Source organism: Humulus lupulus, chromosome 7 (genome assembly GCF_963169125.1).
Source record: "Humulus lupulus chromosome 7, drHumLupu1.1, whole genome shotgun sequence".
NCBI lineage: Eukaryota > Viridiplantae > Streptophyta > Magnoliopsida > Rosales > Cannabaceae > Humulus > Humulus lupulus.
Genome location: NC_084799.1, coordinates 97,960,914 through 97,981,824, shown reverse-complemented (window position 1 = coordinate 97,981,824; position 20,911 = coordinate 97,960,914). Strand labels below are relative to the sequence as shown.

The 20,911-nt window shown below is 30.3% G+C and overlaps 1 protein-coding gene across 1 annotated transcript; it reads right to left on the bottom strand.

Annotated features, from left to right (window-relative positions):
* Positions 1 to 13,400: 13,400 nt before the first annotated feature.
* LOC133789803 (uncharacterized) lies at positions 13,401 to 16,872 on the bottom strand. The gene is made up of 3 exons (XM_062227534.1): positions 16,796 to 16,872; positions 13,750 to 14,544; positions 13,401 to 13,642 (listed from the first exon to the last, which is right to left on the bottom strand). The coding sequence occupies exons 1-3, from the start codon at positions 16,803 to 16,805 to the stop codon at positions 13,608 to 13,610; spliced, it is 840 nt and encodes a 279-aa protein (XP_062083518.1). The 5' UTR covers positions 16,806 to 16,872; the 3' UTR covers positions 13,401 to 13,607.
* Between the last annotated feature and the right edge of the window lie 4,039 nt (positions 16,873 to 20,911).

The window sequence follows — 20,911 nt, the reverse complement described above, 5'->3', positions numbered from 1 at the left end:
TGTAGACCATATTTTATCTTTTATACTTTTTTTGGTACCTATTTTTTATTATTTTGAGATTATTTTTTATAATTTTAATTTATTTGTGTTAATTTTTATCATTTCTTTTGACTAAATTACATACTTGTGGCACAATTATTTGAAACACCAACAGAAGAAAAAAATGAAACAGAAACCAACCTCACACGTATTCCTCAACTATAATATAAAAACATATATAATTATAAATTTTTTTGGGTAATCATTACTTTTGTTTTCCTTTTTTTTTTTTTTTTTTTTTTCTATTCTCAGCTAAAAAAACCAGAACCGACCTTGGGTTCTGCACAGTGGCCGTCTTGGGTCTCTGCTTCGTATTCGTATGGTCTCTGTTCTTTTCGTCTTCATTTTCCTCTTCAGTGGCCGCTCGAAGAGAAAGCTTCGATGACTTAGCTGAACCTGTATCAGGAAGCTCGAGGGTACGCAATTTCGACGCCGCCGCCATCTACATCCCCCCTCCACCGCCGCCGCCATCTCTGCACGACCGAGATCTGAAGTTCTCCATTTCTAGCTCCCGAGAGAGAAAGAAAAAAGCTCAGAGTTGTGAAAATGGAGGACAGGGAGAGCTTTTTATTTTTGTTTTGACTCTCTTTGCCTTTTCTTGGGGTCGTGAATAATAATTATTAGCACCTATTTATTTATATTTATTACAATATTTTTTTTTAATAATATATAAAGTTTGATGTTTATGGAAGAGTTTGAGGGTGGTGGTTAAGGTAGTATTAATAGGTGTATAGTAAGTAATATATTAATTTAAAGTTGTGAATAATAAATAAGAGTGAGGAGACAAACAGTTTAAGTTATGAAATATGAATCAGTGTGAGATTGTGGAATGTAGATGCTGCCTGATGTTATTGCTGCTTTCTTTGACTGCCCTCTCATTGTTTCCAAAAATGCATTATAACTGGAAACTATGTAAGTTATGTAAGTTGTTGTACGACCAAACTAACCTCGCTTTTTCTAAGTCTACTACTATTGTTTTAGACTATTCAATTGATTCTCTTACTTTATTTTTTTTTATAGGTAACCAGTTACTACCTTCTTCTTCTACTACTACTTCTTAGATTAATTTTTTATTTTCTCAGAGTTTTTTTTAGGTTTGGTTCAGTAACTAGTTATCAATCAGTTATTTTAATAGGGGTAACCGGTTACCTCCTTCTTCTTCGTCGTCTTCTTTACTGGATGTATTCTGATCTGTTTTTTTTTTCTTCCAAATATGTCTGTAACCAGTTACAATTCACTCGAGTACTTGCCATGACAGTTAGAATTGATAGTAGTAACCGGTTACTGCCACATTACTAAAAAATCTAAATTGATAATCGTAACTGGTTACAGCGAGGTTTGAAAAAAAAATCAAATATAAAAAAAATAACCAATTGCTATGGTACCTGGTTACTTAGTCAGGTGTGAAAACAAAATCAAATCTAAACAAAAAAATCTAAATTAATCGCTACTGTAACTGGTTACACCTAGGTCTAAAAAAAATCTGATATGAATAAAATGATTCAGGCGTCATGGTACCTGGTTACTTAAACAGATTTGGAAAAAAAAAAATCAGAAAAATCAAAAGTTTTGTTTGCTTGTTTTTTTATTTCTTGTACTTGTATTCTGAATAAATTTTGTAAACCTATCGATACATTTTTTGAGCAAACGTTCTAGTTCTATTTCTTTAAATAATTAATAAACACATAAATATTTATGTTAGAACCTTATTTGATGAATGTTTGGCTGCTAAACCTATTGATCTAAACATCACAGAGAAGAACCTTTTGACAACTTTTGCCATTTTCAACCAAAAAAACTAATTAGCTAACCTAAGCTTTCATATATTAAAAGTACCCTAAAATATTCAACTACCTAGCTTCTTATACTACCCTAGTCTACACTAAATAATAGCAGTCAACTTTTCTTAAGTACATTTCTTAAATCAAATCAAATATGAAGTCAAGTACCTGGTTACTTAAACAGATTTCGAAAAAAAAAACCCAGAAAAATCAAATATGAAGTTCAAAATCAGATGTGAAAAAGAAGAAAACTAGATTTGAAGAAAAAAAAAGAAGAATAAGAAAGACCAAATAAGAAGAAGAAGAAAGAAAGAAAGAAGACGAAGAAAAAGAAGAAAGAAAGAAAGAAAGAAGAAGAAGAAGAAGAAGAAAATCAGTTCGTCATCGTCGTCGGAGGCAGCAGCGGAGGTAGGATTGCCGGAAGAAATCTGAGATGACCATTGAATTGGGGAAGAGAAAGAAAGAAATGAGAAGAGAGAAAGATCGTGAGGAGAGAAGAGAAAATAAGGAGTTAAGTTTATGGTAATTTATTTACCATATTTTAAACTTTTTTTCCAAAACTTACTATATTTTGTACAATTATTTTTTTTCCAATAAATTTAGAAACTATATATATTTTTCCCATATTTATTTATATAAACTTCTCTTTCTATATTCACTGGACTTAAAGGATTTGTCGGCGTTTAATGGACTGTAATGTCTAATTGGGTCTTATAGGCCTGGTGCTAATTTTGGCCACTATACATACGTACGTTGCTTTACATTTCATATGCATCTGTCGTGATATTACTCAATAAAATATTACATAAGACATACAATGATGAATATACCCTAATCACAAAAAATATATTTAAACCAAAAAATTGAAACTGGTAAACGAAACCAGCTATAACAAGTTATTTTCACATTTTTTATCATTATGTGGGCTCGTGGCCTATGCCACCTTCTAAGAAAATGTCAGTGTGATTTACAATCAAAACAATTATTTAATAAAAATTATAGGCCGAAGTCGTTCCGCTGACCGTACACTACTGTTTGGAATCGTTAGCTAAATATAGGAGAATTCTGGCTTTATTTTAAATTCTATCGGTAGGGTTCTCAGTGTTCTCGACGCGTAAACAGTTTTCGGCGCAATTTTTTTTATGATCATGTATATTGTAGCTATTTTGAGCTTCCTGCGAATTTTTAGAAAATTCCAAATAATTTTAATTTTTTTTATGCGCGTGGAAATCAACATGGTTTAACCTAGTTTTCGGTACTGTAAACTATTTAGAATTTTCTGAAAATTTGGAGGATGCTCTAAATAGCTACAATATACACGGTCATAAAAAAATCGTGCCGAAAACTGTTCCTGGGTTGAGATACACTGAGAGCTCCACCAGTAAGACTTAAAGTGAAGCCTCTGTGTATATATATTATAATTGTATATATGTGTATGTAAATGTACATAATTAATAAATTGTTGAAGAAAGGATTTTTTTTTTTTTTTAAACACGAAAAACTGTTATTCCTTTGATTCTACCCGTAGAACTATCCATTCATTTATGAGTATTGGGCCCATTAAGAGAGTTTGTATATGCCCATTTTCATATGGATTTTATCATATTTATGATTTTTTTTAAGGTTATTTTGCAAAAATATAGATATTTAATTTTTCTACTTTTTTTTATGATTTTTTTATTTAGAAGTTCATGGGATTTTATTTCCTATAAATTTGAAAAAATATATAACTATACCATATTTTTAATGATAGTTATGTTTTCTTTGATTTTGAGGGTAATTATTATTTTTTCTTTCATTTTTTTATTATTTCTCTAACTTTTTTCCTTATTTTTTTTGCTTTTTCTATTTTTTCATATTTTTTTCTACTGATTTTTTCCTTCATATCTTTTTCCTATTATTATTATTCTTTTTTTTTTCATTTATTTGCTTTTTTCTTTTGTTTTTTTTCAAACATCATTTTTTTTTCTTCATATTTTTCAGTTTTCTTTCCTTTTTTTCATTTTTTTTTCATTTTTTCGTTCTATTTTTCCTTCTTTTTTGTACTTATTCTTTTCTCCTTCCATTTTCTTTTTTTGTTTATTTTTTTCTTATTTTCACATATATTTTAACATTACATAATTATTTTAATATTTTATTATTTATTATCATTTATTATTATAATTGTTTTTTTTACAATTTTTTCCACTATATGTAAAAAAATTCAAATAAATTTTTCAGTATTTTCTTTTTACCGTAACCTTGATAGGAACATCCAAATTTGGAAAGAAAAACAATAAAAATATGAAAATGTGAATGAGCAACCAGTTACCCTAGTGACAACATCCAAATTTGGAAAAAAAAAATAGATATGAAAACTTGAATGGGTAACCAGTAACCCTGATAGGAACATCCAATAAGACGTCACAAAGAAAGAAGTTGAAGAGATGAAAACTAAAAATGTATTTGTGATTTTAAATTGTAACATTAAATTATGAAAAATAATGATTAAACATTATAAAAATAATAAAATAGATTAAGTTCCTTTTTTAAAATACTAAACCAATTTTGTAAAATGAAACTAATATGAAAATTATAGCATAAACTTAATTAAGAGTAAAATTATGACATAAACTAATTTTTATACAAAATATAGGAAACTAAATCCATAAAATTATTTTTTTTAATTTTTATACTAATTATTTTAATATTTGATTATTTATTATCATTTATTATTATAATTGTCTTTTTTACAATTTTTTCCACTATATGTAAAAAAATTCAAATAAATTTTTCAGCATTTTTTTTTTATCGTAACCTTGATAGGAACATCCAAATTTGGAAAGAAAAACAATAATAATATGAAAATGTGAATGGGTAACCAGTTACCCTAGTGGCAACATCCAAATTTGGAAAAAAAAATAGATATGAAAACTTGAATGGGTAACCAGTAACCCTGATAGGAACATCCAATAAAACGTCATAGAGAAAGAAGTTGAAGAGATGAAAACTAAAAATGGTAAAGTAAAAATGTATTTGTGATTTTAAATTGTAACATTAAATTATGAAAAATAAAGATTAAACATTATAAAAATAATAAAATAGATTAAGTTCATTTTTTAAAATACTAAGCCAATTTTGTAAAATGAAACTAATATAAAAATTATAGTATAAACTTAATTAAGAGTAAAACTATGACATAAACTAATTTTTATACAAAATATGGGAAACTAAATCCATAAATTTTTTTTTTAAAAAAAAGCAAGAGAATAAGTTTTTTTTTTAAAAAAAAAGTTATAAAATAAATTATTTTTTTAAACCCATATTTTTGTAAACTTGTTAAAAAAGTCATAAAACGAAATTACATATTTTATGATTTTTTTAACAATTTACAAAAATATGGCTTTTTAAAAAATATATATATATTTTATGGTTTTTGTTTAATAATTTTCAAATTTATGGATTTAGTTTCCCATATTTTTGTATAAAATTTGGTTTATGCCATAATTTTACTCTTAATTAAGTTTATTTAATTTATAAGGTTATTTTAGTCATTTCAATATTTTTTTATTGGGTAATTCTATTTGCACGACAAGAATATACATATAGGCACCCCTTAATTAAATAAAACTAATTTTTAAAATACTTTTTAAATATTTTTCTCAATATTTGTTTTTTGACATTCTTTAATTTCTTATTTTTGTTAATTTCAATAATTTTTTTCAACTTGTTTTCATAATTTTTTAGAAATTAAAATCTTACTTTAACAAGTTTTGATATTTTTTTGTTTTAATTTTTTTATTTAAATATTTAAAATATATATTATTTATATATAACAAAAATTAGAAAAATGTGAGCATAAGTAAAAAAAAATATATTATATATTAATTTTTAATAAAAAAAAAGGTGTCTTAATCAAATTTTAGGGTGCAAATATAATACAATTTTTTATTTAATTATTTTTACTATACAATATTTGTTTTTTTTTTTTTTTGAGAAACAACCCCAAGAATCACCTTTCAAGCAATGAGCTTAAAGAAAAGGTGAGGGGGAGACTGATTATATTAATTCTTCTCATATAAAATGAGATCATGGATACAAGAAGGGTAACCAGGCCACCAAACCTTACTAATAACTTCCGACAATGCATATTTAGCTAAGGAATGGGCAACATTATTAATAGCTCTAGCACAGAAAGAAAGACTAGCTGAGTGAAAAGCTGAAAAATTGAGTCTACAATCTGCTAAGACTAACCCCAGAGAAGAAGCCAAAGGAACCTGGTTATTAAACTTCAGAACCACATTCAAACAATCAGTTTCAAACCACACATTTTGGAAACCCAATAAACGGCATTGGTTAGCAGCATGTTTTAAAGCAAAAGCTTCCGCTATTTCAGGAGAGAGTACCCATAATGTGCCAAACATCAGAAACTATAACATTACCGGTGGAGTCATGAGCCACCATACCCAGCCCACATCTTCCATTAGTAGCATCAAGAGCAGCATCGACATTAATCTTGACAATCCCCCTAGTAGGCGGCACCCATGCCAACCTAGAAGAGCCCATGAGTGTGGATGCCGAGTTCCCCAATGAGTGAGAATTATCAAGAGGATTATCTAATCTCTGATAGTCAGCAAGGAAGTCACGACCCCATGAAACAACAATATCTGAGTCAATCATTTTATCATTATGCACCTTTTTGTTTCTCCTAAACCAAATTCTCCACATAATTACCAAGATCAGCTCTAATGAAGCAACTGGCAAAGGATCCAGAAACTGATGAATAAAATTATAGAAATCGTGACAAACAGCAAGAGGGTCTCCCAAAGAGATGTCACTAAGTTTATGACAGTCAGCAAGAGAAGAGCAACCCCATAAGGCATGATGAGTAGTTTCTAACTGAGAATCACAAATAGGACATATCTCGTCTGTCAATAAGCCGTGCTTAGTGAGGTTGCATTTGGTAGGAATCCAATTAGAAGAGATCTGCCAAGCGAACATCTTCACCTTCGGAGGGAGATTGAGAGACCAAACTTTTTTCCACCACCCCGAAAACCCTATTGAGGAGGATGCACGACCTGCACCCAGTTTGTGAATAGCAAGCCAGTAACCACTTTTGACAGAATAAAGACCAAAAGTTTCATAACCCCAGATTAGTCTGTCTCGAGTCAGAGTAGATGGCCAAGGAATAGAAAGGATTGCCGCAGCCTCATCAGGAGCAAAAAGACCACGAATGAGCTCCACATCCCAAACCCCCGAGTCAGATCTGAGTTGAGAAACCGTACTTCCTTCACCTAAAAGGTTAGGTGACAAAACAAAAAAGTTTAACTGTATTGGAACCCACCCGTCTTCATATACTCTGATATCCATACCGTTTCCGACTCTCCAAATAGAACCAGCATCAAACAACTCCTTTCCCCATAAAATAGTATTCCAGACAAAAGAACCCTTCTTAGATTTAACCATGGAACCAAAGGGCTTGTTCGTGTGATACAAGCCTTTCAGAACCTTAGCAGCAAGGGAATTCGGGTCATCATAAAGCCGCCACGCTTGTTTAGCTAACATAGCTTGGATAAAAAGGTGTAAATCCCGAAAACCCATACCACCATCTTCTTTATGCCAGCAAATTCGCTCCCAAGTGCACCAGTGCATCTTTTGTTTGGTGTCATCACCACCCCACCAGAATCTGGCACACATACCATGGATACTATTCACGAAAGACATGGGAAGTTTGAAAAGCGACATCGTATAAGTAGAAATAGACTGAATGACAGCTTTAATGAGTACCTCACGACCCGCCATAGAAAAAGATTTCGCCTTCCATCCGTTGAGTTTTTTCCAAATGCGATCACGCACAGAATTAAACATCCCCGATTTGGTATGACCAGCGAAACAAGGAAGACCCAGATATTTTTCATGGCACTCCACACCTACTACCCCCAGCGTTGCTATCATATTATTCTTGTCAATTGTTTCAATGTTCGGGCTAAAACAAACAGTCGATTTTTCGAAATTGACACCTGTCCAGAAGCCGAACCATACCAAGACAAAAGCAGCTTGAATCTCTTATATTGTTATTTTTAATATAAGACAAAAGCAGGTATTTGTTTAGTATTTTAAATGGAAACTTAATCTATTATATTATTTTTACATTGTTTAATATTTATTTTTTGTAATTTAATGTTGCAATTCAAAATCACAAATAAAATTTCACTTTATCATTTTTAGTTTTCATCTCTTCTCTGCGACGTCTTCTTTCTCCTTTCTCTTTCGTTGAACCTTTTTGGAGAGAGCCTCCTATTCAGTCAACTCGCATTCATCTCAAATTATTTCATTATTTATTATCATTTTTAATTATTGTGCTTATTTTTTTACTATATTTAAAAAAAATCAAATCAATTTTTTTGTTCCAGCTTTTTCTTCTATGTTTTTAAAAGATTGTGACTATTTTTTTCTTTTTCTGGTTAAGTAACTGATTACTTTCACATTTACATATATGTTTTCTTTTCTCGTTTTTGGATACTCCCATCAATGTAACTAGTAACACATTTACATTTTCAAATTATTTTTTTGCTTTCAGAATTGAATGTTCCCATCAAGGTAATTTGTTACTCATTCATGTCTTCATATCTATTTTTTTCTTTCCAAATTTAGATGTTCCTATCAGAGTTATTGGTTACTCATTCAAGTTTTTATATCTATTTTTTTTCTTCTAGATTTGGAAGTTCTCACTAGTGTAACCAATTATCCATTTATGTTTTCATGTCATTTTTTTGTTTTTGTTTTTTTTATTCAGATTTGAATGTTCTCATCAAGGTAATTGGTTACCCATTCATGTTTTTATATCTAATTTTTTTCTTTTTAAATTTGGATGTTCATATCAGAGTTACTTTAAAATGAAAAGGCCGAAAATTTTATAAAAATACTAAAAAATGTACAATAGTAAATGATAATAAATAATAAAATATTAAAATAATTATGTAATATTAAAATATATGTGAAAAAAAAGAAAATAAAAAGAAGAAAAATGAAAATGGAAGGAGAAAATAATAAGAAGAAAAAATAGAAGAAAAAAGAAAGACAACAAAAAGGAGGAAAGAAAACTGAAAAAATATATTTATAAAAAATAAATTATGAAAAATAATATGAAGGGAACAAAATGAGGAAATTAAACTAAATAAATACAAAAAAAAATGATGAAAGAAAGAAATAAAAGACGACGAAAAAAAAAGAACGAAAAAACTGAATGGAAAAATGACAGGAAAAAAAAAAGAAGGAAAAAAAATGGTAGAAGAAAGAGAAGAAAAGGAAAAGGAAAAAAAATAGAAAAAACAAAGTAAAAGAAAAAAAAACTTGAAAAATAATAAAAAAATTAAAGGAAAAAAATACCCTCAAAATTAATGAAAATATAATCATCATTAGAAATATAGAATAATCATATAAAAGTTATAAAAAATATATAGAAAAGTTAAATGTTGATATTTTTGTAAATCAACCAAAGAAAAGTCATAATGAAAAAAAAAAAAAAAAATCTTAAGGAAGAACAAGAGACATTCGTGACTTCCTTTTCAGAACCGTTTAGAGACAAGCCACTTCCTCCTGATAGTCACCGGCAGTAGTTTGATTCCAAATAGTGGTCCAATATATATATTCCAACCCTTATTTATTTATTTATTTTTATCAAAATGCACTCTACTTAAACTTATGTTCTCTACTTTGAAATGGACTGGACGATAAGAAAGTTTTGTCATGAGTGAGGAATTTTGGATGAGATCGAGTTTTGGCTTTCAAGACATAACCAGTGGTTCGTTTTAAAAGATATACGTAGGTGACTTCTTCAATATGGCATTCCTCGCTAAGCTGGCTTGGATTGTTATGGTAGATGTGTTAGAATTAATATGAAAGTAGACATATGAACAATTCTATATACATGTAGGCGGAATTAATATATGAATGAACATATGCAAAAAGAATCGAATATTGTATACCTCCAGCCATTGCTATTGATAACCTCGATCTAGCTTTAGATCTACAAAAGAAAAGAACAGAAATTAGAACGAGTACACGGGCTTCCAAGCTCTCACTAACTCTTTTAGATGGAGTTACTGAAAGTCAGAATGAGTAGCGAGCTTGGGGACCGGTACTCTATATTTATAGAGTGAGACCTACCATCAGAGTCTCTGCCACAGATTGAGATATTTCCTCAATCAGTTGGGATATGAAAAATCGGGTAACAACAAATCAGGTAACAAACAATGTTGACCATTAATTAGAATATTTTGTCAATAAATTAAATATTAACTTTAATATATTAAATCAATTAGTTGATTTTATATACCAAATAAATAATATTCTAACATTCTCCCACTTGGTCAGCATTTAAATTAATGTATTACTTAAGCCCGACGATCATCCCTGTTAGATAATAAACACATGAATCATGGCGATAGGTCCTCTTTTTATGACGAGTATTATCTTCCATGTATTACAATATATTTATTACATAACAATGTAATTTATGTGGCTATGTACTTAAACGAATAAACCTTATGTTTATTCAGGTCCTATGAAAGTAAAATTTTCTCAAATAAAATTAAGATGCGCATAAATATGAGAAAATATCAAAAATGAGAGTTTCATTGATAATAACTTCAGTTTGTACAATAAATTTACATAAGGGAACCAAGTCCCATGTTCACTACATGATCCTTGAATTTATGAGGTGGCAAGCCTTTCGTCATAGGATCAGCAATCATCAATTCAGTGTTAATGTGTTGAATGACCACTTTATTTTCTTTAACACGTTCTCTCACGGCTAAGTACTTGATGTCGATGTGCTTGCTTCGACTACCACTCTTGTTGTTCTTAGCCATGAATACAGCAGCTGAATTGTCGCAAAACATTCTCAATGGCCTAGATATAGAATCTACAACTCTAAGGCCTGAAATGAAACTCTTTAGCCATACACCATGCGATGTAGCCTCAAAACACGAAACGAACTCGGCTTCCATAGTAGAAGTAGCAGTCAAGGTCTGTTTGTTACTCCTCCATGATATAGCTCCACCGGCAAACGTAAACACGTAACCAGAAGTTGATTTACGTGAATCAGTACAACCAGCAAAGTCTGAATCTGAGTAGCCAACTACTTCTAGGTTGTCGGTTCGTCTGAACATGAGTTTGTAATCCTTAGTACCCTGAAGATACCTCATAACTTTCTTTGCAGCTTTCCAGTGGTCTAATCCCGGGTTACTCTGAAATCTTCCTAGCATTTCGACAGCAAAGGCAATGTCGGGTCGTGTGCACACCTGAGCATACATCAAGCTTCCAACAGCAGAAGCATATGGGATGTTCTTCATTTCTTCCTTTTCAAAATCATTCTTTGGACACTGGCTCAAATTTAATTTATCACCCTTAACGATAGGAGCAACACTTGGTGAACAATCTTTCATCCGAAATCTCTCTAAAACTTTGTTAATGTAGGTTTCTTGAGATAGACCTAAGATACATTTGAATCTATCTCGATGGATCTTAATGCCAATGACATAAGACGCATCACCCATATCCTTCATCTCAAAGTTCTTTGAGAGAAATTGCTTCACCTCATGTAGCATGCCCTTATCATTGGTTGCAAGAAGAATATCATCCACATATAAAACAAGAAAACAAATCTTACTCCCACTGATCTTCTGGTATATACATTGATCCATGACATTCTCTTCAAATCCAAAAGAAGAGATGACATCATGGAATTTTAAATACCATTGGCGGGACGCTTGTTTTAAACCATAGATGGACTTCTTAAGCTTGCACACCAAATGCTCACCATCACTAGAGGAGAATCCTTCTGGTTGTTTCATGTATACCTCCTCCTCTAGGTCACCATTTAGGAAGGCAGTTTTCACATCCATCTGCTGTAGCTCTAAATCGAAATGAGCAACTAATGCCAGGATAACTCTGAGGGAATCTTTCTTAGATACCGGAGAAAAGGTCTCCGTGTAGTCAATTCCTTCTTTTTGAGTGAATCCCTTAGCAACGAGTCTCGCTTTGTGTCTCTCAATGTTGCCTAATGAGTCTTTCTTTGTTTTGAAGACCCATTTACACCCAATAGCCCTCGCCCCATTAGGCAACTCAATAAGATCCCAGACTCCGTTGCTTTTCATAGAATTCATTTCTTCATTCATGGCATTGTACCACAGTTCCGATTCTTTGCTATTCATAGCTTGTGAAAACGTTTCTGGATCATTTTCGCCTCCAATATTGTAGTCAGATTCTTGCAAATACACAATGTAGTCACTAGGTATCGCCGATTTTATTGTCCTAGTGGATCTTCTTAAGGCTACACCAGCAGGCTCTTGAGGAGCGGGTGGTTCAGCTTGTTGTTCAACAATTATAGGCAACTCTTGAACAACTTGATCCATTTGAACTTCATCATTGACTTGTGGATCTTCAACAATTGGCTGTGGTGGTTCAACATCCATTTGGACTGCAGGGGTGTTATCGACCACAATCAATCTTGCTCTTGAGGTGGAGGGTTCTAAAGGATCTTTCTCAGAACCTAAGTCCTTGGATTGATCACTCCCACTAATCAAGGCATTTTCAAGAAATTTTGCATTCCTTGATTCCACAATCCTAGTGCTATGAGATGGACAATAAAACTTGTAACCTTTAGACCTTTCAGCGTAACCAATAAAGTATCCACTTATGGTCCTTGGGTCCAGTTTCTTTTCTTGTGGATTGTATACCCTAACTTCAGATGGGCATCCCCAAATGCGTACATGTTGCAAACTCGGTTTCCAACCTTTCCATAATTCAAAAGGAGTTTTGGAGACTGCCTTGGTTGGAACTCGATTTAATATGTACACAGATGTCTTTAGAGCTTCAGTCCACAAGGATTTAGGAAGTTTAGGGTTGCTGCTAAGCATACTTCGCACCATGTCCATCAATGTTCGGTTTCTCCTTTCTGCAACACCATTTTGCTCGGGTGTACCGGGCATGGTATATTGGGCAACAATCCCATTTTCTTGAAGAAACTTTGCAAAAGGACCAGGTGCTTGTCCATCTTCAGTGTATCTACCATAATATTCTCCACCTCTATCTGATCTCACTATCTTAATTTGCTTGTTGCATTGTTTCTCTACTTCAGCTTTAAATATCTTAAAGACATCTAACGCTTCGCTTTTGTTATGAAGTAAATAGATACACATGTAGCGTGAGTAATCATCTATGAAAGAGATGAAGTATTTCTGACCATATGAGTCCATGTCTGGACTACATATATCAGTATGTATGATTTCTAATAGGTCAGAACTCCTATGGACACCACTTTTCTTAGACTTGGAGGTATGCTTTCCCTTAATGCAATCCACACAAGTATCAAAATCAGTAAAATCTAAGGTATTGAGTACCCCATCATTTACTAACCTTCTAATTCTATCAATAGAGATATGTCCCAATCTCCGGTGCCATAATGTAGAGGAATTCTCATTCATAACACATCTTTTATTGCCAGCGTGAACGTGCATAGTATTATAAGCGGTATTGTTTTGTAAATTAAGGCAGTAAAGACCATTAGACAAAATACAATTTCCAACACATTCAGATTTATTATATAAATTAAAAGATTTGTCTGAAAATGTAAAGGAAAAACCAAAAGGTACAAGTCTTGAAACGGAAATCAAGTTTCTAGAGAAACTTGGTACATAAAATGTCTTTTCTAACTTTAAAACAAAACCGCTACTTAAAACTAAATGGCACGTTCCTATAGCCTCCACATGTGAGCCCATCTTGTTTCCAGATAAGATGCTTTGCTCACTTCCCACTGGCTTCCTTAGGTTTTGTAAACCCTGCAAGGAATTTGAAATGTGAATTGTCGATCCAGAATCAATCCACCATGTGTTAATATTAACATTAGCCATATTAGATTCATAACATACGAATGAAATTGGATTACCTTTGTCGTCCATCCATTTCTTGAACTTGGCGCATTCCTTTTTCGCATGTCCCTTCTTTTTGCAGAAAAAACATTTGATGGAATCCTTCTTTATATCGCCTTGGGGAGGCACTTTATTTTTCCCCTTGTCCTTCTTGGATGGTTTGCGTTTCTTGCCTTGGGTGGCCATGTGAGCACTTTCACCTTGTTCCTGCAGGAGCCTTGCTTCTTCTTGAGCACACATGGTTATCAGTTCATTGATAGTCCATTTGTCCTTATGTGTGTTGTAGGAAATTTTGAAAGGCCCATATTGAGGTGGAAGATGGTTAAGGATGTAGTGGACCAGGAAGGTTTCAGGAATGACTACATCGAGTTTCTTCAGTTGAGCAGAAATGTCCCTCATCTTTGAAATATGTTCTCTAACTCCTTTGACACCGGTGAGTTTTGTGGATGAGAACTGGTGGATGAGGTTGTTGTAAAGTGGTTTGTCCGAAGTGTCGAACTGCTCATCGATTAGTTTGATCAAGTCTTTGACTTTCTCAGGTTGCTCCACCGATCCACGCATTCCCAGAGGGATCTTGGACATGATGAACATGATGCTGAGGCGATTGGACCGCTCCCATTTCTCATATAGTGCGATCTGAGCAGCAGTGCTAGTCGCAGTGATTGCAGCAGGTTCGTCCTTCCTTATTGCGTAGTCCATGTCGGCGCAGCCTAAATGAAGAAGAACTCGTTCCTTCCAGATTTTGAAATTATCACCCCTAAGCTCAGGAATTTCGGTAAGGATTTCAGCAAAACTAGAGGATGATGAAGAAGCTGCATGAATAGGATTACAAACTTAGATTTAGAAGATTGAGGGTTAATGAAGTCATGTTTTACCAATGTATAACATGCTGAAGATTGAAATTTTATTAAACAAAAGTTGCCTGTGGGCTAAATTTTTAATTTAATAAAATTGGATGTAAAGGATGATAGATTATTCAAACGAATTATTTGGGATAAAGTAAGGTTTGAAACTTCTATCTTTATTAAACTTTATGATAAAACTATTAAATTAATTATCATAACTCCTGTGGGTAAATTAAGAAAATTAATTTAATATATTATCATAATTAATTATATAAATATAATAAAATCCCTGTGGGGTAAAATTGTTATATTTATATAATCAATCACAATTTTGTCCATTATGTGATCCTTTCAAATTAATATATAATTTTATATAATTAAAGATGCTGTGGCTACTCCCTAATTATGTAAAATTATATGGTTCACTAGACATTATGTTTTAGGCTCTAGGAAGACCTAAGAACAATTTCGTTATAACATAATAGGCAATCACAGAGAGTAGTGCTCCTAGTGTGGTCGTCCGAAGATCATTAAAAACCGTTCTAGATTGAGCATTTGTCTCAGTTTCATGCGTTCTTATGTCAACCACAAAATTGTTTATGAATTATTCATAATTTTATTCACCCTAAATGTTTTATGAATATTTTATGAATAAATTATGGAGATTAATGTGCTAAATATTATTCAACCTATCTTAATGTTTTGAATATAATCTAAATATATCTAGCACAATAATGGAATATATACATAATGTATTTAAAATTATAAAGGCATACATATAAAATTAAAGATAATTATACTAAAAATAAATTTTGCATGAATAAGAACAAAATAATCATACAAATTAGTATAATTAATTATATGTACGAAAATACAATAATTCCATATATATATATATACTTAATGGCAGAGAAATTCATGCTAAATAAAACAATAAAATCATTTATTAATCCGGTGAATTAATAAAACAATTGCACAAACTTAATTGTAAAAATTAATTACATTCTTAAAATAGCACAATTATTTAATATTTCATGAATAAAAGAAATATACCATACACCAAAATCAAGTAATTGCACATTTTAATTAATTTCCAAATATATAATTTACCAAAATTATATGTTTTAATTAAATTGGCAAAATAAAATTTATTGTCCAAATAAGCATTAAAATGAATAAAATAACAAAATTCCAAAATAAATCAAAAAATTAATTTTCTTCATTTTCTTCATTTAAAAAAAAAAAAAAAAAAAAAAAATCTGCCATGGGGAAAACGACATGTCGTTTTCCCCTTAGAATCGTCAAATAACCCGTCAAACGACGGGTCGTTTGTGGTGCTGTAGGTGGGAAACGACATGTCGTTTCCCCTTTAGTGTGCCGGAAGGCTTGTCAAAACGACAAGTCGTTTTCTTCATAAAATCAAGAAACGACATGTCGTTCATGTCGTCTTCTTCAGCCACCCGGGTCTTTTTGACCCGTTTTTCTGAAAGCGGGTCACGCGACCCGATCTCCAAACCCGACTATAAAACCCCATTTTGACGTCGATTTTCAAGATTTTAAAGCCCAGAATTCATGTAAATACATAGATATGAAGATTCATAGCCTTATTTTTCATAAACAACAACTTAAAATCAAGCATTAATATCAAAGAAAAAGTTTGACTATAACCGGGTTCTTAAGGTTTCAAAAGTTGTTTTGAGTTTCAAAACATGTTTTTGATACATCAAAACATTAAAAAAAAATAATCTTAAGATGTCCTAATACTCAAATAGATCGAAAATACATATTTGAATTAAAAATAAATAAATAAATAAAAAATTTCAACTTAAGGCCATGAACGTGTATGTATATGGTCATTGTTTTGTTTTTAAACTAGTTTCTCAAATAACAAATTATTAGAAACACTTACCAAAGATTTCTAATGCAACTAAATTGAGAAACAAATTTGAATTAACAATTCCAATTTTCAACAATATATGAAACTATATACACGAATATATAATATATGTGAATAGATGAAGACATAGGCACATCTATAAATCATGAAAAAAAAATATGTGTATATATGCATACAAAAATAACAAGGCAGAGATTAACCTAGCGACTGATACCAAATGTTAGAATTAATATGAAAGTAGACATATGAACAATTCTATATACATGTAGGCGGAATTAATATATGAATGAACATATGCAAAAAGAATCGAATATTGTATACCTCCAGCCATTGCTATTGATAACCTCGATCTAGCTTTAGATCTACAAAAGAAAAGAACAGAAATTAGAACGAGTACACGGGCTTCTAAGCTCTCACTAACTCTTTTAGATGGAGTTACTGAAAGTCAGAATGAGTAGCGAGCTTGGGGACCGGTACTCTATATTTATAGAGTGAGACCTACCATCAGAGTCTCTGCCACAGATTGAGATATTTCCTCAATCAGTTGGGATATGAAAAATCGGGTAACAACAAATCAGGTAACAAACAATGTTGACCATTAATTAGAATATTTTGTCAATAAATTAAATATTGACTTTAATATATTAAATCAATTAGTTGATTTTATATACCAAATAAATAATATTCTAACAAGATGTTCTTTTTGGATTATTGAAGCTAGGCATGGTCATGGTGATTGACTTATATGGTATGGATTCAAGGAAGCTATTCCTCGAGTTTTCTTTAATCCTATTGTAATGAGTTTATTTCAGCATTTGGTCCACAATTTTTTTAAAAGTATTATTTAAGTCCCTAAATTTAATTTTATATCACAAGTCTCTCAAACTTACTAAATTTCTATCAATTATGTTTTTCTATTAAAATGATTTATAGATTTCATAGCGGAAAATGATTAACAACTCAATTAATTACAATCATATTAATAAGGTTATAAATCGCTCAAGTTGAGTCATAAATAATTTTCGGTTGTGGATTCTAAAAATTATTTTTCAATATAATTGACTCATACACAATTAATAAATTTTGGGACCTAAGTGATATTTTTCGGAAAGATTAAGGACATTTGCTTATATAAATCCATATGGAATACAGTATGAGTCTTTGAGGAGGACAAGGGTAGAATTGTTTTGTCCATTGATTGAACATGATAACAGATAGTTTCACTCGGTCTTCGTTTTGCTTTAATAAAAAAAACATAAAAATATATATTTTTTTATTTTAAAAACAAATACATATCTATTGTTTTTGAAATAAAAATTTAAGAACAAATACTATTAAAAAAAAGGGTTTTCTCATCATTTTTATAAGAAAAACAACGAGAAATGTCCTTTACGCGGTGAGGAAAGCTCTTTCTCGTCGTTTTCTACTATTATGATTTATGTGTTGTGCAAAAATTACTTATTTGATTTTCTGTTTTGTTAAATGACAATTCAGACTATGTGTTTTACAAAATAAAACAAAATAATTTCCTAAGGGCCCGTTTGGTATACAAGATTGGATTAATTATACCGGAAATGATTAGACTATTTTATATAAAAAATTATTTTTTAAAAATTCAAGTAATTTTATAAATTTAAAATAAATATTTTTAATTAAAAATTGATTTAATTTTTTAAAATAATAATATTATAAAATTAAAATTATTTATTAAAAATATTATATCTAAAAAGTAAAAAGAATACAAAAAATAATTTAAAAAAATTAAAAAGAATACAATATATATATATATTTATATGGAAGACTTCTCAATAGTTACTACTTATAAATGGGTACTAACAATTGTGATGATGTGGTAACATAGTGACTTAGTATAGCAAGTCACCAATAAGTAAATATTTTTTTTCTACATTAATTTCGAATTTAGTTATTATTTTTTTGTCATAATTAATGTTGTTTCCAACTAATAAGAGACATTAATTATATTTAGAAAATTGATATGCATTTGAAAAATAAAAAGTTTACAATATTATATTTTCATAATAAATACACATTTTTCATCACGTAATCCTTTCAAAATTTTAAAAAAATAAAAACTTATTTTTAAAAGTATTAATTAACAACTATAAATATGAACCATTCTAATGGTTAATATTAAAATAGTCATCAAGTAGTAACCATAAAAAGTAACCATATATATAAATATATATATATATATATATATTTATATATACGATACTTAAGTAATATATATTGGCAAACTAAGAACCAGAACCCACCAAACACAACAAAAACAGAGTGCTGATCCTGAGACAACATAAGCATATTAAGCCAGACTTGAAAAAAAACTTCAGTAAGTGAAGGTGCAGGTATATATATATATATATATATAGTGATGGAAGCTCATGCGTGCTGCTATTATAATAAAAAATATATTTATATATAGACAAAAAATTATATAAATAATAATCAAAGTACATGATAAAATTTAATCTATATTAGAATAGCTATTGCATAATTTTTCTCTATACAAATAGTTATTTGCAACGGAAAATGAATACAATAACAAAGTTACATGAAATAAAGTGAAAAAGAATATGTTTAAAAAGTGACCAAACTAAGATAGCTATAATATACAAATAATTGAAAACAAATAATGAGGAGTCAAGTCAACAATTATAAATAATATCAAAGTTCTTGAAAAAAAAAACTTAGGTCATTGATCTCATTTATATATATTTTTTTATAACTATTTTATTTTCAATTACAAATAAATTGATCTTTCTAATTTATTTTTTTACTATCTCATTTATAATAAGAAGACCTTCATATAAGTGTTTGTCATAAATATTCAATTAAAATTTAAAATATTTTAAAAATGAATGTGGTAGAGAATAGGTGCATTGAAATCACTATGAATCTGTTATGGTTTTATGCTCTAATTAAAACTCAATTTATATGTGATCTCATTTTATTATCAATAAAATAATAGAAATCAATTTTTGACTTGGTCAATCACTTTGCTCACATGTTTTATTTTCATGATTATTTGTTTAATATAAATTTCTATTAAATCTCGAGCATATAACTAATCATATTTATAGTGACATAATCACAATGGAATATAAATATGATTATATGTTCAAAATAAGTTAGTCCTAAGATTAGTCAGTGTACAAGATATACGCTGCCAATCTACGATATGATCTACTTACACATTGTAGTGTTATGTTCTTTCCAGAACATTAGCAAAGTAGATAAGATCAGATGTATTTGTTACATCGGTCTGGATCGATATTAACAGTAGATAGGATAAGTAAACATACTGTTATTAACTATTCTAGTCATATCATATAGTTGACCATAGGTCAATTCAATCTTAATTCTGAGTGGTTAGTATTCCAACTGATTGTATTATTTGAGTTCTTTGACTTGTTCGTTACCAGCTTACCCTACGGACTAGCCCATACTTACATCTTGGGAACTCGGTAGTATAATTGAATGGGAGTGTTAATCATAGATATGAACATCTGTAGCTTCTGATGAAGAAGTGAAACGATAGTTTCCTTTTAGTTTGGTTCAAGGTGCTAAATGATAGAGATCTCATTTCAGTAATTAATATTAGTTTACTGAAATATCATTTACAAGGAACTAAGTGTTTTAAGGATAAAATACAATGAGGGGTAAAACGGTATTTTAGTCCCATCTCATTGTAGACCGTCTATAGAGGATTGAGTGACAATTATGGTTGTAACAATGGATAATTAATAGCGTATCTATATTTTTTATAGAGTGTTCTATGAATTCAATAATGCAATTCCGAGTCTTTAGTGGAGTCACGAGGAATTAATAAGTTAGTAAATTTATTTGTTAAATTTATGACAACTTATTGGAGTTTTAATTCATAGCCCATGGTCCCCACTGTACCTTGGATAAAATCATTTAGATAGTCTCAATTAATTGATTTAATTATCAATTAGAATTATCAAAGTTGACCAGGTCAATTTTGGATAGTTTCACAGAGTTATGTGATTTCGAAAAGAAAAGAGAAATAAGAGCGGATTTATTAATTAAGATAAATTGGTATCTAAATTAATAAATAAGTTTAAATCAAGGTTCAAATTATAAATAATTAATTTGATAAAGGATTTAAATAATTATTTAATTAATTAAAACAATAGAAAATAATACATGCCTTGATTTTAAGTCCAATGGGCTTATAATTAAATGAAAAATCTCACGGGCCTAAAACCCATGAGAATTTCGACCTAGGGCTGATAATTGGTTATTATTTTATTAATTTTTTAATTAAATAAATGACCTAATTGAGTCTATAAAAGGAATGCTAAGTGAGAGTTGAAAACAGATGACAGACACACAAGTTTTTTAGAAGATCTAGTCTTGATGCTTCAGGTTTTAGATTCTCTCTACAACATAAGT

Excerpts from the sequence above, each read along its gene's own strand:
- LOC133789803 (XM_062227534.1), bottom strand. Across the intron at positions 13,643-13,749 it reads GAAATGGATGGACGACAAAG|GGTTTACAAAACCTAAGGAA; the intron begins GTAATCCAATTT and ends AATTCCTTGCAG.